Source organism: Monodelphis domestica, chromosome 1, assembly GCF_027887165.1.
Source record: "Monodelphis domestica isolate mMonDom1 chromosome 1, mMonDom1.pri, whole genome shotgun sequence".
NCBI classification, from domain to species: Eukaryota; Metazoa; Chordata; class Mammalia; order Didelphimorphia; family Didelphidae; genus Monodelphis; species Monodelphis domestica.
Window position 1 is genome coordinate 283,923,637 of NC_077227.1, and position 19,861 is coordinate 283,943,497.

Here is a 19,861-nt window from a genome sequence, read left to right on the forward strand (position 1 = left end):
TTGAGGTAGGCCTACTTGGGAACCACAATAAAGCATTTATATGCCAAAAATACCAGAAGAAATTCTCATCACATCTATGATGTATGAGATATTACAATACAGACCCTGAGAGCATACAATAAGTTTCTAAGGTGGGGAAGGGGAATTTGAAAGGTAAAATAGGTTAATGTTACATTGTAGATTCCTTTTGTATTATAACACACTTATCAGAGTTCATAATCTCAAACTTAGGATAGGCTACTACTAATGAGGTCACTTTATTTTAACTCAAATCTCTAGAATTTTCCAAATAAAAACTAAATAAATTTGTCAAGTAACTTAAATGTGCTTGCAGTCAAAGCACAGAAAAATATGTGCATAAGCATATAACAGTTTTCCCTACTTGATAAGCAAGCAAACATTTGCACAAAATATGAAAAATTTTAAATTACAAACCTGAAACAGGCATGAGAAGACACCAAACAAAACATTAACATAAATACAATGTTTTTAACCCTCCCCCAGAAAATGAAGGTGGCATTAAAACATTAAACTAAAAAGCAGTACACACCTTTAATGCAATTTTGACTCTTTTAATCTTTTTGACCTTTTCAACTGTCTTTGTGCCGACAATGTAAAAAGCAGATTGGGAGAATGTTAGTATGACAGCTGACAAGATCATCAGCAGATTAATAAGTCATAATATTCAAGCACAAAAGGAAAATAAAACAATTTTTTAAATTCTGCCTACTTAAAAAAATACACACGTACTACTTAGAATAATGGTTATTTATCATTATATCAAGGTAAAATCAAAGACCTTAAAATAATAAAGAGAAATACTATGTTATATTGTAACTTACAGGATTGAGTGTATTACATTGGTCTATAGGATTCTTGTAATCAGTCTTCAGTTCATCAAATGCTATAATCTAAAATAAAATTAAAGCAATTAGGAAACTCATTTGCTTATAGCCCCAAATAAAACATCCATTAAAACACACCAACTTTATACCAAGTTTGTAACTGACATAATTGTACAACTTAAAAATTATATTAGAGATGAAGAGGAACCTCAGAGTCTATCTAGTCCAACCTCTTCATTTTACAGATGAGGAAACTGAGGTCCAGGGAAATTAAGACTTGTTCAATTTTATATGAGTTGACAGTTATAGAATGTAAATGTCAGAAACAGAATTTAAACACAGGTCTTTCTGAACCCAACTCCGGCACTCTAGTCTCTACCATATTGTTTCTAAAAATAATTTGCACAAGGTTTACAAGGGTATGAATTATATAATCAGTATTCTGTCATTATACTGACATTTATCATTTTCCTTTATGATATTAATTTATTTCTTATTTCAGTTAATCAAGCACTTATAGAGGAGAAAAATACAAAAACTGTCCCCACTCTCAAGTAGCTTACTTAACTAATGGGGAAAACATGTAAACAAATAGGCACATATAAAGAAACAGAGTAGAAAGAAGGTAACTTTAGATAGGGAGGTCGGTTCAAGTGGATAAGGAGATATGGAAAGGTCTGTGAAAGATGACATTTGAGTTGCATCTTCAAGAATGCTATGGATATCAAAAGGTGGAGGAAAGGAAGAAGAACATTCCAGGCAGGGAGGATCATGATGCATCAAAATCACAGAATATGATAAAAATGTGAAAAGATTGGAAAAGTAGGAAGGTGTGAAGAGGTTTAAATGCCAGGTTTACTTCATGTGTTACTCTGGAGATAAAACAGAACCAATGTGTTTACTTAGCAGGGAAGTGATATAGTTAAACCTACACTTCAAGGAAATCACTTTGGTAGCTGTATAGAAAAACTTGAGGCAGGGAGACCAATTGGTCCAGGCCTACCATAGGGTAGTGACTTTGAATGGAAAGAAGAGATGTTAATAAGATTTGGCAATTAATTTAATGGTTTGTTACTTGTGTAACTGGGAGAATGGTAATGGGAAAATATGGATACAGGGAGGAAGAGGGGGTAGGGATTAGAAGAATAATGAATTGTTTTGTATATGCTGAATTTTAAGATGCCTATGGGCCACTCAGTTCAAAATGTCCCAACAGGCAGTTGAAGATGTGGGACTGGAGCTCATAAACAGGCAAGAGTTGAGACCTGAGAATAACCTGTAAAGAAATAATAGTAAAATCATGGGAGATGATGTAATCATTAAGTATGAATATAGAAGGAAGAGGGCGCAGGACAGATCTCTCTTAGACAGCCACACTTAGGGTAGGGGATATTGTAAAAAATGGAGACTTGAATCCAGGACTTCAATTCCCAGGAGTCCCTGCTCACTTCCCAAAATGCCTTGTAACCTCGCCTGGGCCGAGAGCGAGATGGGGTATTTAACCTGGCTGTAAAGGCTATTAGCACTCTTCTCTTCCTGTCTCTGCTGGCAAACAGACACGTCTCATGATGTGAAATTTGGGTGGGCCTCATGGCCCACCTAGCACGTGCTTCTCTTGCTTGCATTTTCTTTAACCCTTGACCTTTAATAAACCTCACAAAAATAATACTCCTTGCAGAGAGAAACTAATTTCTACCTGCCTCAGTTTCCCCAAATTTTAACTTTTACAGTTGGCAACCTAATGGGACAAAAAACTGTCAATTTTTTTAAAAGAAGGATAGCCTAGATAATGATTTCTAAGCCAAGTTTCTCCAAGCCTTTTTAGCCTTTTGACTTATCTTGGCCCCGCTGCTTGTCTGCGTTCCTGTCCCGGCCCTGCCCACCCCGGTGTTCTCTCTAGCTCACCTGGCCCACCTGATTCAACCTAGATTGCAATCACCTGGTGACCTGCCTGCCCAACAAACTCTAGCCCTGGAGCAGATCCGCTCATCACTCAAGACTCATTTCTATCAGCTGGTAACAAACAAGGTATTGGCTCCACCTGGGTGGATCACAGCATAGGAGGGAGAGAGACAAGAGGGAAAGAAGAAAGGTTTTTTTTTCAAGCAGGAACTTTAAAAGCATGGCTATTTTACAAGAATATCTTTTAATTCCATTGATCCTTTTATTGACTTCACCTGCGTGTCAGGGAAAATATTCAGCTCTGTACAACCTTTTAGCTAACTTTGGGGAGGCAGCTGGGTGTCTCAGTGGACTAAGAGCCAGGCCCTGAGGCGGGAGGTCTCTGGTTGAAATCTGGCCTGAGACATTTCATGGCTTTGTGGCCCTGAGCAGATCACTTGGACCCAATTGCTTACCCCTTCTAAAAACCCAAGGAACTTAAAGAGACTGAAGGTTATGATTTTTAAGGCATTTCAGACTCCAATGGTTATAAAAATCTCTGTATTTCTATTGCATTTTCCTGATTGTTTTGTTTAAGGTTTAACTTTGTGATCTTAAATTCATATATTACTGCATTCAATATTATTCTGTTACACTGAATCATTTTAATGTACTGGGTTAACTACTGTTAAATTCTGTTGCTTTTCCCCTATAACCATATTGAGATCATTGTAATTAATCCCATATATGAAAAGAACCTTTCTATTTTGCCTTTGTAAATTGTCACATAGAGGATAGATGGACTTCATCAGAACTGGTTACAATTGTATTAACAACCTTTGGAAAATTTAATGTGCTAAATATCTCAATTGATTTTAGGGAGTTTTTTTAAACATGATTTTTAGAAAAATTTCTTAACAATCTCTTGTTACTTTGCCTGCCCCTACCACAAGGTGTAAGGCCAATTCTAGTAGCTGAAGTGAAATATATTTTATAACCCCCAACCTTCCCGCATTTCTAAATATGTGAATGGAAGTTGGGGCAGTTAATCTCAGGGCATTTGTATCCCTAAAAAGTCTCCAAAAAAGGAGCACCTCTCATTTATACTCTTCAGTTCACTACTTCCACCAGAATGATATTTCTTGATTATGTTCTTAACCCAAGACGAGTTTTACTTTATTTAAAAATATGTTTATTACCAAGGTTGAAAGATTGCTACGTTTGTAAAAAATTGTGACAAATATCCATTAATTCATAGGCTTTTAAAATGCCATACAGCAACTCGTGTAAAAATGATTGTTTGTTTGCTATTGTAATTAATTGGGCTATTGAGAATTTTGGGGATATTGATAACTACATATTTATACTACTGTTCTTTAACAATGAAAAACGTTACCTTGTTCAATTCATTTGCTTATACTTACAGTGGATCATGGCCAGATATGAAGAGGAAATGGATCTCATTTTTGGTGAGAAAGCCTTGTATTCTATATTTTCTTAGCTGACACAGTGTGTCAATGATTATAAGCTATATTTTAAAGCTTTTTTATTATATTTTTCTCACATGTGCAATATACTTTTTCAGTTTTTTATTTTTCTCTCCTTTTTTATATTTATATATCACATGTCACCAGCATTAAGATTTTCTTTAACTTTTTGACTTTGTAGTAATATAAGTTTAAGATACATTTGTCAATGCATGCCCCAAAAGCTAGAGACTATAAAAATGATGCCACTAATTATTTAAAAAATTATGGGATTTTGCTTAATGATTCTGTCTTATTCCAGGACAAGATATACACAAAAGAGCCATTGCACAGTGCCAAAGAAGCACAAAACTAAACTGCATAGTGCCAATCAAGCACAAGGTCAAAGAGACCAACAAATCCTGGTGGGATTGATGTAATTTGGGGCCTAGACAAAGAGGACTTGAACGTGTTTGGGGTTCGAGGTTGCGGCTGTTTAACATGTGTTAAAGGCAGGTTTTCCTTGTTCCACATTCTATCAAGTATCTCAGCCTTGGCTCCTATAATCTGGTCCCTTTTCTGTCTTTCATAGTGTGGTACCTTTCTGTAGTCCTGGCTATTGACTGAGTAAATGCATCATTGCTTAGATCATTTTAATTGGGCCCTCATTCAAGGACCTGTTATAGATTTATTTTTCTTTTTACTTGGAATTTTTACACATAAGACTTTGATAGTCTATATTTTCATCCAGAAATTTTTCTTTTTTATTTGGATTTTTCTGATGTCTTTTTAATTTCTCTTACCAATTGGTTCATATACCTCATACCTCAGCCATGCATCCCTAAGTGATCCTGTATTTTTCAATCACCCACAACATGGGAAAATGTAAAAAATATTATTATTTAAATTACAAAGTTTAAATTCCTTTTGAGAAGAATTTTAGGTAAAGAAAGATGCTACCTCTCTGAATCCAGAAACTGAACTGTTGGAGAAGACACCATGAAGAAGCCTCCAGACCACAAGCTGCACAAGAATGAACTTTGGGTGTGGTTGACTGAACATTTATTTGTATGTATACTTTCATGCCAAAGGGGACTGCCCCCTAACGGCTTTTTGTCAATGCGTCCAGCAATTATTGGTTTTGTTCTTTTTTTTCTCTTATCCTCACATTATTGTAATCTTTAAGTTGATTATGTTTTCATGATCCTTTGGGGGAAAAATTAATTTTTTCCAAAAATGATCACACGGTGAAATGTAAAAAATGGAGACTTGAATCCAGGACTTCAATTCCCAGGAGTCCTTGCTCATTTCCCAGAATGCCTTGTAACCTCGCCTGGGCCGAGAGCGAGATGGGGTATTTAACCTGGCTGTAAAGGCTATTAGCACTCTTCTCTTCCTGTCTCTGCTGGCAAACAGACACATCTCATGATGTGAGTGAAATTTGGGTGGGCCTCATGGCCCACCTAGCACGTGCTTCTCTTGCTTGTATTTTCTTTAACCCTTGACCTTTAATAAACCTCATAAAAATAATACTCCTTGCAGAAAGAAACTAATTTCTACCTGCCTCAGTTTCCCCAAATTTTAACTTTTACAATATGACATTGATGAAGATCCAGCAAAGAAGGAATGGCTAGACAAGGTGTGAGGAAAACCAAGATAGAGCAGCTACTTGAAAATGCAAAGAGGAGACAACATCCAAGAGAAAGTATAATTCTATAGTGTCAGATGTTTCAGAAGAGTTGAAGGGGGGGCAACTGGGTGGCTCAGTGGATTAAGCCAGATCTAGAGATAGGAGGTCCTAAATTCAAATCTGGCCTTAGACACTTCCCTAGGCAAGTCACAACCCCCACTGCCTAGCCCTTACCACACTTCTAAGACAGAAGGTAAGGGTTTTGTTTTTTTTTAAATAAAGGTCAATGAGGAAAAGGACTAGGGAAGAGAATATTAGATCTGTCAATTAAGAGATCGCTGGTAACTTTGGACAGAATAGTTTCAGTTGAATGATATCAGAAGCCAAAATGTAGAGATGTAGAAAAGAATGAGAAGAGAGGTAAGGGGAGGCATCTACTACTGGCATCTTTACCAAGGAGAAATGGCATGACAAACAAGGGAAGGAGATATGTATTCCAATTATATTTCATTGGGTATTATATTTGTGACAAACTTGGCCAGAAATGAAGATAAAATTATAATGGCAACTTCACAAATGTTTACTGACTGGCATTAACTATCCCAATATCATACAAGGTATGTGTCAATTCCCCCCTCCCCCCCACAATGGGAATTTGTACCTTTATTAAGTCCACCTTGTAATCAAAAGCATAAATTTATTGATAGACAAGTGCAGTTTTAATGTTCAAATTCTGGTCTTGGAAGTAAACTCACATGGCACAGTAGTATCTAGCTTCATGAATAATGTGATTACTCGGTGTTAACAATTGAACAAAATTGAACAAAAAGACCAATTAAAGAAAAGTTAGCTCAGATGTGATCCTTGCAGCTGTTGTATAACTGACCAACTTGGTCTCAACCCCATTGAAGAGCATTCCATTTTAGATAGATTAGTGAATGTCTCTTGGAGAGTGATGAGAACCTCATGATGGGTTTATCCTGGGAACCATTTTTGTTTTCTGAGGCTACTTTTTCTGAGTGTAGTGATAATATCAGGATTCAATTCCACAGGAAGGAATGTGTTCTATGGGAGCCCAACATTAAGACTTAGCTAAAATTTACTGGGCCTCTATATTTAAAAAGTTTAATGGCTTTTCAAATGGCGTATTAAATAGATGATCAAAACAAAATTACTTCTATGCAAATGATAGCATGTAATATCAGAAAATACTAGATAACATTAAGTTTGTTTTTATAAGCTTATTGCAAAGGTCATCTTTGTGACCTGTAATATCTTTTTCTCATCCTGATGGTCCTAACATCACAAATATGTGGTTTTCAACTTGTTACTTAACTGAATAAAGAAGGGACAAAAGAAAGGAAGAAATAGAACATTACTGGAAAAGTAAATAAGTAAAGTACAAGTAAATGTAGATCAATGGGGGTGAAGAGGAGTGACTCTGAGGAGAGGAGAGCCTGTGAGAACAGATTAGCACAAAAGTAGTTTAAGCAAAACTAATACCAGGCACAATTATGGACTTAAAATAAAAAAGCAATTTTTGAAAAAGCAAAACTAAAGAAATAAAAGGAGGAAAACACAAAACTGAGACCTACTACTTTAAATAAGAATTTATAAGCAAATTAATGAAATTAAGAATGACAAAGACATTAAAAAACAAACAAACCAATATTCAGTTGCATAAGAGAAACACATCTAAAAATATCTGCAGAATTGCCTGAAACAAAATATCCTATGCTATCAGGTGAATTTTAAAAAACAGAGTTGCAGTTTTGCTAACACAGAACAAAGATAAACATTTGCAGTATCAAAAAAGGGAAACTATACTCTGCTTAAAGAAGCCATAATGAACCAATGTCAATACTAAATAAATGAATGGGGAAAATAGTTATAAACATTTTAAGTCTTTCCCCTACACTTGTTGTTTAGTGTTACTTGCTGTGTTAGTGTCATTTGATAACTATATCTGGGACTGGGATGTTAGTAAGTGTGCTAATTCCATCAGTCTTGATAAAATTTAAAAAGTTTTTGCAAATAATTTCCATTTTCCTCTGTAGTTTTCTTATGATCTCTAGATGCTTATGGAATGACTTTGCTCAAATCAGGTGCTCTTTTCTTCAGGTTTGTGAAGTTTTGGGGGGTTTTATTTTGCTTTTTAATATTATGATATTGTAATATAATTGGTTTCCTTTGTAATGCTATGTATTGTATGTACTAATTTAAAAGCACTATTATGAAAAGAGGTTCAAAGACTTCACCAAACTGTCAACAGGGTCCATGACAAAAAAAAAAAGGTAAGAACTTGGCACTAAGCCAAGTTTTCTTTAACTTGGTTTTACTCTTTTTCTTTCTAATTCATGAATTATACTGATTATAAATCACCTATTTATTTTTATTAATGAAATTATATTAAAGAAAAATCATTTTTCTTTATAATATTTTACAAATAACTTTATGTTCCAACTCAGCATTGGCTTTGGCAGCCAAGTCTTGGGCCTTTTTCTCATCTCCCCTATACTATTTTCCTCTCATCTGCTGAGATATCATTTCCCAAAGACTCAATTATCTCTATGCTGATGATTCTCAAATTTATCTATCCAGTTTTAACCCTTCTTTTGACCTCCAGTCTTGCATCTCCAACTGTCTGGTGTACATCTCAAAGTGGATATTCCATAAATAATTTATTTTATTTTTTGTTTTCATTTTTATGCCTATAACTCCATTAATAATACTATTAATAAGTCCATTTAAAAAAAATAAAGTATCTACAATGTGCAAAGCACATAAGTAGACATGAAACAACACTAAAAGAACAATAATCTGATCTACTGGTGAATCGTAGACTAAATAACTTATTTTTAATTTTTTTCAATTAATAAGCAGTTTTTAAAATTAACCTGTTTTTCTTACTAACCCCCCTTCCCCTATTAAGCAAAAAATTTAAAAGCAAACACTCAAAATAAAACTCTCAATATACAGTCGTGGATACTGGAAAAACAAACTTCCGTATTAATCACATCTAAAAAGTTTCTTTTTTAATCATAAATTCATTGTTATTTTGTCAGAGGTGAGGGAGATGCTTCATCTTCATTCTTTTGGATTTGTTGTTTATCATTCCATTGATCATAGAGTTCTCAAGTCTTTCAAAGTTATTTTTCTCTAAAATGTTATTGTTTAAATTGATCTATTTCTGGTCACTTCACTGAAGTCTTACCAGTTTCTTCTAAAATTGCCCATTTAATAATTTCATATGATACAATAATATATCATTAATGTTAACATACTACAATTTGTTCCACAGATATTTTCATTATGTTCAAAACTGAACTTATCTTTCACACTTTTCTACTAAATTTCCCTATGAATGTCAAGGGTTGGTTACCTCTTCTTCACCATATCCATCTCTTCCAAATTCTATTGATTGTACTTTCATATCATCTTTTGTATATGCTTCCTTCTCTCTTCTGTCATTGCAACCCCCTGAGGCACACCCTCATCACCTCAAGCACGGACAACTGCATATTGTTGTTTAGTCATTTTCAGTCATGTCAGATTCTTTGCAACTTTTTGGGGTTTTCATGGCAAAGACACTAGAGAAATTTACTATGTCCTTCTCCAGCTCGTTTTTACAGATGAGAAACTGGCAAACAGCATTACGTGACCTGCCAGGGGCTCAAGGCATCTATGGCTAGATTTGAATTTAAGATCTCCTAACTCCAGGACAGATGTTTTATCGATACACTGTATCTATCACCTTAATCCAACAACTGCTGAGGCCTGCTGTTTGGTCACCTCTCCAGCTTCAGTTCATCCTTCACTCAACTATCAACTGGTTCTTCCTCAAACACAGATCACTTTGAAATCTGGTGACAGTGGTCTCCTTGCTGGTCCCTGAACAAGATAATTCATCTCCCAACTCTTGTTAATTTTTTCTGGCTGTCCTTTGACTGCCTTGAATTCTCTTTCCTTATGTTTGTCTCCTGACCTCTTTCAAATTCCAGCTAAAATTTCTACAAGAACTCTTTCACAAAGTTACTATTAGTGCCTTCTCTCAGTTGATTGTCTATAATTGATCATATCTAGATCTTTTTTGTACACAGTTGTTTGTCATGTCTTTCACTTTATACTTGAACCCTCTTTGAGAACAGGAACTGTTTTTTGTCTTTTTATCACTTGCACTTAGCACAGTGCCTGGTACATAATACATAGCTGTTTAATAAATGCTTGCTGATTTGACAAAACTAGGGGGATGATTCCGGAAGAAGATGGTGCTTAAAATACATCTTAAAGGAAAAAAGGGACTCTCAGAAGGGGAGATAAGAAGGCTGTACATTCCAGGATGACCAATGAAAAGTTTGGAGACAGATGTAGTATCCCAAGAGTAAAAAAATAAGGCCATCTGCATAAAGCTCAACACAAGAAAGTGCTAGGCAAACAACAGGCATTTAAATACTCATTGACTGACTGATAGAATTAATGATGTATGCAAGAAACTAAGAGAAAGAAGGCAGAGTTATATATGAACTGAATGAGATAAAATTTAAAGAACTAAAAAAGAATGCTATATAAAATGAAATAAAATAAATGAAAAGTAAACTGAATTGAGTCTTTTTTTTTTTAATGTACGTTCCAAGGAGCACATAATAAAGCATACTTCCTTGTCACAAGAGGCAGGAGACCATATAAAGCAGACATATATAATGATTTTAGCTATTTTGGGTTTTTTGATTTTTGTGATATAAAAGGATTCAATCTACAAAGGAGAAAAAGGATTGTTAGTTTCCCCCAGAAATTACAGTAATATAAGGACAAGTTATCAATAAAGACTATTTTTTAAAAAGACAAAAAATCTTTGGAGAATGACCCTATTATGCCAAGAATATAAATCAAACTGAGAGGGCAGACGATTATCAGAAAATAGGACAAAATTTCAACATTTCTATAACAATGTATTTTCATAATCAATGACAAAAGAACTATAGTATTATACGAGGAAGGTGAAATAGTGGTTGAAATAGTGTTTGAGATGACAAATAGGAAGAGGGACCATACAAGGAAAACAACTGTGCTGAAAGTGACAATCCCAACAATCCCCATAGTATTTAAGAGACTTACTTCAAAGAGAAGAAAGCATAACAAAAGAAGGGGGATGGAAATCACAGATTAATATTATCTTTAAAAGACCATCATAAAACATTAGTAACTACTGACCTATATGTCCACATCTCATTTTTATAAAATATGAGCATTAGTTTTGTGTTTTTCAAGAATATCTTTATCAAAAGTAAGAAAGGAGCAGGCAGTCTTTCACAAATGATTCTCAATAGCATCACACCTTTAGTCATACAATCAATATAAAGGCACTCAGACTACAACAATTTACTATGTACTATGTATGTTCACTTTAAAAAATGACTAGTAGAATAAATCTTAGCATTAACAATTCTCCTCTAACAAAGATTTTATCATGTATACATGATTCTTGGATAAATGCAACGTGATATTTATTTTAAAAAAGGGATAATATTAGAGACTGCATCAAGCCTTAGACTCACGGTATAACCAACCTAAACAAACTAAATGGATTATGTCTATTGTTAAACTATAATATGCAACCCGACAACCAGTTTTTTGTTACATCAGTAAAGAAGGTGGGTCAATCAAGTAGATCAGAGGAAAAGAGCTGGAGAGTCTGAAAGATGAACTGGTTCTTCACTAAGAACTATAAAAAGACCCAAAATTAAAGGAAAGACTGCAGCCCTATGGGTGTATCTTCCTTGAAGCATCAATAACAAGGATAAGAATAATAAAGAACAAGAAGACATAAATGGTATGTCAGTTTTAACGGATCCTCAGAATATCCCTTGAAATACTTATTTACCTTCTCAAAGTACTATTTTAAAAGTTCGAAAATAAGTTAGTGGTAGTAAATAATATGCACCAAAGTTGAGATGGCACGTGGCAAATTAAATCTATTAACCTTATTTTAAATACACACAAGCAAGTACTTAAATATTAAATATCAAACATTTATTAAGCTACCACAGCAACACAGTACTAGAAAGTAAAGATAAATAAACAACACAAAATTAAACAAAACAAAATAAACAACACAAAATTAGCAAAGCTCGACAAAGATTTACATTTTTAGGAGTGAGGAGGTGGAGATCTACTAGAAGCACACAGGTAAATAACTACAAGGAGGAAGCAATAACTCAAGATATTTTGGAAAGCCACCTGAGTAGGCTTGGAAACTCACAAAACTAATAAAAACGATAAAAGGTTCAAAGTTTAAGTTGCTGCACCTCTCTCTGGCCTTCCCTTCCAAACCGGCAAATTACGAACTTGGGAAACCTCTCCCTCGCTTTTTCATCCTAAGTGGACACAGACTTCCAAGGTATCTGAGGTCAAAAAGCCCCAGAGTTAAATGGGAAAGGGTTATAAATAAAAAGGCAAACTCATGCCGGAGGCACTGGGACCAAAGCCCTTTAAGGCACCGAAGGAGGGGCGGGGGAAGGGCGGCCTGAGAGGCTCCAGGGGATGCAGCCGAGGGGGTGAGAGGTTGGGTGGGTAGGCGTGGGGAGAGGTGGGTCAGTATGTCGGAGGCCCGCCGGGGGGCGTGGGGGGATACCGGAGGCGCGAAGTTCCTTAACGAGGGCGGTGGCTCCTCCTTCGCTGCGCCCGGCATTTCCTTGGGCCGATCTCCCAAGAGGAGCCGACGCCTCAGCTCCAATGGCGGGCCAGAACCAGGGAAAGCCACCGCTGCAGCCGCTCTTCTCCCTCTCCCGGACCCGCTTCGCTACTCACGTGCCAGATGGCGAAGAAGATGAGAGCGGCGGTGAGCAGCAGCGCCAGCATGTAGCAGAAGGCAGCGAACGTGAACGCCATGGCCCCACAAAGATAGGATAAGAGGCACGACTGAAGCCACTGAGGCGAGGGCCAACGCGGGGCCCGCTGGGTAAAACCATTCACTTCCCCCCGGCCTCCACCTCCGCCGCGGCACTCGCAGCTCCGCTGAACTGCGCCTGCGCACAGCGAACACAGCCCGCGGCGTGGTCTAGTGCGTTGCCCGCCGCCCCCTGGCGGCGAAAGTTTGCGTACTCGCAGGGCTTGCAAGTTGGCATCTCTCAACACGTGTTGAATTGTCTACGGTTGTTATGTGCCAAGCTTTTACCGTTCTAAGTCATATAGAGGTCAAACAAAGAAAATAGAGAAGTTCACAACGAAGTGTTTAGTGGGAGGAGGGGATTTACAATCTAATATATGTGTCTTTGACCCTAGAGGGGCACCTATCTGGGAAATCAGAACATCTACCAATCAAGTATCAAACCAAGATAACCTGGATCTGCAGTTTCTAGTGCCCTTTTTGTTTATTTGTTTTAGTGTGGACTTCTTATTTTAGTCTGTAAGACAGAATGCAGTAATATTTTACTTACCCACTTGCAGCCAAGACTACAGGAAGTTGCCATACTATAAGAAGGAAAGGAACTAGAATTCTGTTTTGATAGGGAAGCGTCATTCCCTGATCTGATGTTTGTCATTCTCAGGGATATAGTGTAAAATTGGAGATTTGAACCCCAGACTTCAATTCCCAGAAGTCCTTGGCCACTTCCCAAAATGCTTTGTAACTTCACCTGAAAGTCACACCTGGGCTGAGGACAAAATTGTATTTAAGCTGACTCTCTGCCTACTTTGGGGATCTTGGCTTCCACTTCTAGGGACAGGGTGCTCTCTACCAGGCAGGTAAGATGTAGAGTGAGTGGTTGTGAGTGGGTTCTCTGGGCCTAGACATGTACTTTCTTACTTTGTATTTTCTTTATTTCTTAATCTCTAATAAATCTCTAAAAATATAATACTTCTAATAGAGAAACTAAAATTTTAATCTTAAGAGTTGGCGAGCCACGTTGGTTGTGACAAAATACCTTCAATCTTCTGATTCTTTTCTCTACTGTTACTAAGTTCAGCTTTTAATAGCTACTAGATTTTTTTAAGCCATGTTTCTCCTAGGTTTTTTAGCAAGCTTCGAGTCATCTCAGCCCTGCCCACCCCGGCTACTGGCTCCAGGCTCTGGCTCCTGCTCCTGGATATTGTTCTCACCTGGTCTCAGTCCTTCCTGCCTGCCTGGCTTGGCCCAGCCCGACTCGACTAGCTCCTGCTGCCTGCTCCTGTTGCTTGCAATCCGGACCTGTTTAACCCAAATCTCGTTCACCTGGTTACAACCCGCCCGCCCAGCAAACTCTAGCCTCAGAGTAGACTGCTCATCACCCCAGGACCAGGACTCACTTCTACCACCTGGTAAAAACGGAGGGGGGGGGGGGGGGAAGTGATTTTTTTCCTTAGGCTACAATTAGCCTCCACGTGGACTGGGGGTAGGGGATCACAGGGAGAGAGAAAGAAAGAAAAGAATGAAAAGGCTTTTCCAAACAGGAACTTACAAGCATGGGGTATTTAAAAGGATATCTTTTGACTATATTGATTCTTTCGTTTACTTCACCTGAGTGCCAGGGGAAAAATTCAACACCCTGAAACTCTTTAGCCAAATTTGGGATTCCTAAAATCCACTCTTACTTTGGGGGGGGGGGAGCAGTTCAGTGGCTCAGTGACTTGAGAGCTAGGCCTAGAGATTGGAGGTCCTTGGTTGAAATCTGGCCTCAGACACTTCCTGGTGGTGTGGCCCTGGCCAGGTCATTTAACCCCCATTGCCTACCACTTACCAATCTCCTGCCTTCTGACAATAGGCATCTAAATGGTATAAACCTTAAAATTTCTTAGACTTATAAATGTTGGAAATTTCACCATTGGGAAATTTCATACTTGAAAAATTTCCTATTGAGAGTGGGAACTCTATTGAAATGTGAACCCCATTGGCATGGGAGGTTCCTCCTCCTCCCTTCTTAAGATTACTTTAGGACAGAAACCTTTTGCTGAACAATGGAAAGGACTTTGACCTATGCTTAAGCATAGAACAGGAATTTCTTTGAGTCATGATTGATTTTAGAATTGATACAATGGAGATACTTGGAATGACAGAACCAGGTCTTGGAAATTGCAATCTCCACCCTACTCAGTCCTAACAGGATTGAGGAAGGGCTGCAGCATAGATCAAAATTTAATTATTCCAATCTCTACCCTACTCAGGTTAACAGGATTTAGGAAGGGCTGTAGCAAAAGATCAAGATTTAATTATTTGAGAAGATGACCTTCAACAGACATGTGCAAAGCCACAGACCTCTGGGCGGTCCTGGGTTAAGCTAGAGCCACCATTGGCACAGGGAAAATGATGGACAGTGATTGGTAGATGTGAGAACTGAGGGGAGGGAACTTGGATGGTTTCCTTAAAGATAGCACGGTCTGAGGACTGAGGGTGGTTGGTTGGAGAGTTTTTTGGCTCTGAGAGGTTGTGCTGCTCTGAAAGAAGCTGGAGGTGGAGGCCGCTGAGACTGTTTCTCCATTTTGGTCACGTGAGTAATAGGGACTGATCTCCTTTCTTTGCCTCAGCTATCTAAGGGCTTGGGCCTTTTGGCCCAGCCCAAACAGAAGGGGTATTTAAGCCCTATTCCCTTCTCTCCCCTTTCTCTCTCCCTCTCTCTATATATCTCTAATTCCTTTCTTCCTCCTGTTTGTAATTAAACTCTATAAAAGGTTGACGGCTGACTTGAGTTTTCATTTAGGAATTACATAGCTGAATTCCTTGGCGACCTTAAGTTAATATATATCAGTCTTTTAAAGTGATTTCCTTGTCACAATGGATAAAAAAAAAGGAAATTTAAAGAGACTGGAGGTTATATTTTTCAGGCATTTCAGACTCCAATGTTTTATGAAAATCTCTGTATTCTATTGCATTTTGCTGATTGTTTTGTTTAAGATTTAACTTTGTGATTTTAAGTTCATATATTACTGCATTCAATACTATTCTGTTACACTGAATCAGTTTAATGTACTGGTTTTAACCACTGTTAAATTCTGTTGCTTTTCCCCTATAACCATACTGAACAAACATTATTGAGTAGGCCCATATAAAAACAGCTTTTCTATTTTTGACTTTGTAAATTGGCACATAGAAGATAGATGGACTCCATCAGAAAATTTCTATAACAACCTTTGGAAAATTTAATGAGCTAAATATCTCAAATTGATTTTAAGGGTTCTTTAGACATGATTTTTAGAATTTTTCTTAACAATCTCTGGTCATTTTGCCTACCCTTAACACGAGATAAGGCCCGTTTTAGTAGCTGAAGTGAAATACTTTGTTTAAAAATATGTTTACCTAGGTTGAAAGATTTGCTACATTTGTAAAAATTGTGACAAATATCCATCAGTTCATAGGCTTTTAAAAATGCTATACAGCAATCCATGTGTAAAAAATGATAATGTGTTTGTTCGTTATTGAAATTAACTGGGCTATTGAGAATTTGGGGGATATTGATACCTTTTTGAATGTGCATTACATATTTGTACTACTGTTCTTTAAAAATGAAAAATATTACCTTGTAAAATTCATTTGCTTGTACTCACAGTGGATCATGGCCAGATATGAAGAGGAAAGGGATTTCATTTTTGGTGAGAAAGCCTTGTATTCTATATTTTCTTAGCTGACACAGAGTGTCAATGATTATAAGCTACATTTTTGAATTTTTAAAACTCTTTTATTATTATATTTTTATTGCATGTGCAATTTATTTTTTCTCTCCTTTTATATTTGAAGCACATGTCACCAGTATTAAGATTTTCTTTAACTTTTTGATTTTGCAGTAATATAAGTTTAAAATACATTTGCTATAATGTCAATGCATGCCCCAAAAGCTTGAGACTACAAAAATGATGCCACTAATTGTTTAAAAAAATTTATGGGACTTTGCTTAATGATTCTGTCTGATTCCAGGACAAGATACACAAAAGAGTCATTGCGTAGGGCCAAAGATAAATCAATCCAGGATGAATTGATGCACTTCTAAGCCAATACAAAGGAGTTGAACCTAGTGTGAAGACTCAAGGTTGCTATGCTTAACATACGTTAAGACATAGGCCTTCCTTGTATCCATACTCACTCTGAAAATACTTACAGATGAGTATCCCAAACATGGCTCCTACTTGGCTTTTATAATCTAGTCCTTTTTCTGTTTTTCATAGGGTGGTAAACTTTCTGTAGTTCTGGCTACTGACTGGGTAAATGCATCATTGCTTCGATCATTTTAATTGGGCCCTGATTCAAGGACCTGTTATAGATTTACTTTTCCTTTACTTGGAAGTTTTACACATAAGACTTTGATAGTCTATATTTTCATCCAGAAATTTTCTTTTTTTCTTTTGATTTTTCTGATGTCTTTTTTAATTTCTCTTACTAATTGATTCATATACCTCATAACTCAGCCATGTATCCCTGTGTTTTTCAATCACCCTCTTCACGGGGAAATGTAAAAATATTGTTATTTTTAATTGCAAAGTTTAAATTCCTTTTGAGAAGAATTTTAGGTAAAGCAACATGATACCTCTCTGAATCCAGAAACTGAACTGTTTAGAGAAGACACCATGAAGATGCCTCCAGACCACAAGATACATGAGAAGATCAAGAATGAACTTTGGGTGTGGTTGATTGAACATTTATTTGTATGTATACTTTCATGCCAAAGGGGACTGCCCCCTAACTTGTTTTTTGTCAATGCATCTAGCAATTATTGGTTTTGGGTTTTTTTCTCTTATCCTCAAATTATTGTAATCTTTAAGTTGATTGTTTTCATGATCCTTTTGGGGAAAATTTTTTTCCAACAGGCTCAAACAGGGAAATGTAAAAATGGAGATTTGAACCCCAGACTTCAATTCCCAGAAGTCCTTGGCCTCTTCCCAAAATGCTTTGTAACTTCACCTGAAAGTCACACCTGGGCTGAGAACAAAATTGTATTTAAGGTGACTCTCTGCCTACTTTGGGGATCTTGGCTTCCGCTTCTAGGGACAGGGTGCGCTCTACCAGGCAGGCAAGATGTAGAGTGAGTGGTTGTGAATGGGCTCTCTGGGCCTAGATAAGTGCTTTCTTATTTTGTATTTTCTTTATTTCTTAATCTCTAATAAACCTCTAAAATATAATACTTCTAATAGAGAAACTAATTTTAATCTTAACAATAGGGAGCCAGGATGATAGTCAAATTTTGGTACTTGTCTGAGTACTTCACAAAGAGTGTAGATACAAGGAAGTCCTATGACTTAACATATGTCAAGAGTTGCAACCTTGAGTCTCACACTAGTTTTTCTTGCGTGCTCTTTTTGGCACTATTCAGGTTACGTCTGTGCTTCTTGTTTTTATCCTTTTTTCTGGAATCAGACAGAAACACTAATCACAGCCCCATAACATTTTATCAATAAATGGCAGATTCCCATAGCTTAAAGCTTTTGGGTATGCATTGATATTACAGCAAGTATATATATGTTAAACATATTACTGCAGAAAAAATATTAATTGTATGTACCTTTAGTACAAGAAATGAGGAAAAGGGAAAAAATCAAATATTCTAATCAAAATAAAAAGCAATAATAAAAAATAAGGGAAAAATCAGGAATTTAATGTATTCTCAAAAAACAGTATCCACTTTTCAATGGATTATTATCTCCAATTCATGTGATAGGATAGAGTCAATCAGTCTCAACAGAAGATGCTTTCTTCACATGTGAGCAATGAATCCAGAAGTCCTCTCCAATCTTTATAGATGTTGGGGTAGTTAACAATATTTGGAATGGTCCTTCCCAGGAAGGCTGAATTGCTCCAGTACACTGGAAATTCTTAATATATACCTTGTCTCCTGGGTTCAGGTCGTGAAGTGAAAAGTCTAGTGGTCCAGCTTGTACTGCAGCTCCGAATTCGTGGAGTTCACACAGTTTGTACTGTAATTCCTGTATATAGGAAGCAATAGTAGTATCCCCCCCTAATAGTGATGTATATGTGGGGGAGAAAGGCTTAGCCTGTATAGGTGGATGTCCAAAAAGCATCTCAAATGGTAAGATGTGTAGGTCTCCTCTAGTCCTGCTTCTAAGATAAAATAGGGCCAGAGGGAGAATTTCAGGCCATTTTAAATGGGTCTCAGTGCATAATTTGCCAATCATAGTTTTAAGTTCTTTATTCATTCTTTCAACTTGGCCTGAGCTCTGGGGATGATATGGAACATGGAATTTGGGAGTTATCCCTAAACAAGAATATATTTGATTTAAGAAAGAATCAGTAAAATTACTTCCTCTATCTGAATCAATATGTTCTGGCAGGCCAAAGTGAGGAATAATTTCTTTTAAAAGCACCTTAGCAACAAAAGCCACTGTGACTCGCGTCACAGGAAATGCTTCCAGCCATGGTCAGTTGATCTACTATGACTAGACAAAATTTCTAATGCCCAGCCTTTGGCATTGTTATGAAATCTATCTGTAGGTGCTCAAAAGGTGTTTGGCCAGAGGATGCCCACCAAAAGCTTTGCCATGAAAGGCATGTTGGTTATATGCTTGGCAGGTAGAGTAGGCTGTACACACTTTAGAGGCTATGGTATGTAGTCGAGGCATTGCCGTAAAGGCAGAACCGTAAGGGTTAAGCCTCCTCTTCTCTCTGTTTGGGATGCATAGTCAGGGTCGTGGGTTGAACTGTGTATGACCTGCCCAGCTGTGTGCTCAAGGTTGGAGTAGCATCAGAGGGAGGACTGATAAGGTTTGTGAGAAAGAAACTGTAAGGTTGGAGTAGCCAGCAGAGGACTGATAAGGGTTGTGAGAAATTGTGAGAGTCTGTGGGAAAGTTGCTTCTCTGTCTTTGTTTGGAATCCTCTTGGTTCTTCCCTGTGCCTGGCAGGTAACGTCATGAATTCCTATGAATCTGCCCAATTATTGGTTCCTGCTGTTGCTGGGCGGTAACATCATATCTTCCTGTGGTCTTAACCTATATATTGCTTTGTTTGAACTCAATAAAGGGTCGTTATGCTTTTTCATATAGCGTCCATTCGTCACTCTGTATGTTCATTACCCCAGGCAAGGTCACGAAAGATTGGCCACCTTTTTAATGAGCCTTGCAATGG

The 19,861-nt window shown here is 37.1% G+C and overlaps 1 protein-coding gene across 3 annotated transcripts in view; it reads right to left on the reverse strand.

Moving 5' to 3' along the window:
- CNIH1 (cornichon family AMPA receptor auxiliary protein 1) overlaps window positions 1–12,898 on the reverse strand; it is a 33,343-nt gene extending 20,445 nt beyond the window's left edge. The window contains exons 1-2 of one of the 3 annotated variants that reach the window (XM_001370338.5): window positions 12,630–12,898; window positions 843–911 (exon numbers count right to left, since the gene is read on the reverse strand). In XM_001370338.5, the coding sequence (XP_001370375.2) occupies window positions 843–911; window positions 12,630–12,710 (150 nt within the window). In that variant the 5' untranslated portion in view covers window positions 12,711–12,898. Of the gene's footprint in view, window positions 1–550; window positions 677–842; window positions 912–12,453 lie in introns of those variants that run through there. The other 2 variants (XM_056810965.1, XM_056810966.1) reach the window with 2 other exon arrangements.
- Between the last annotated feature and the right edge of the window lie 6,963 nt (window positions 12,899–19,861).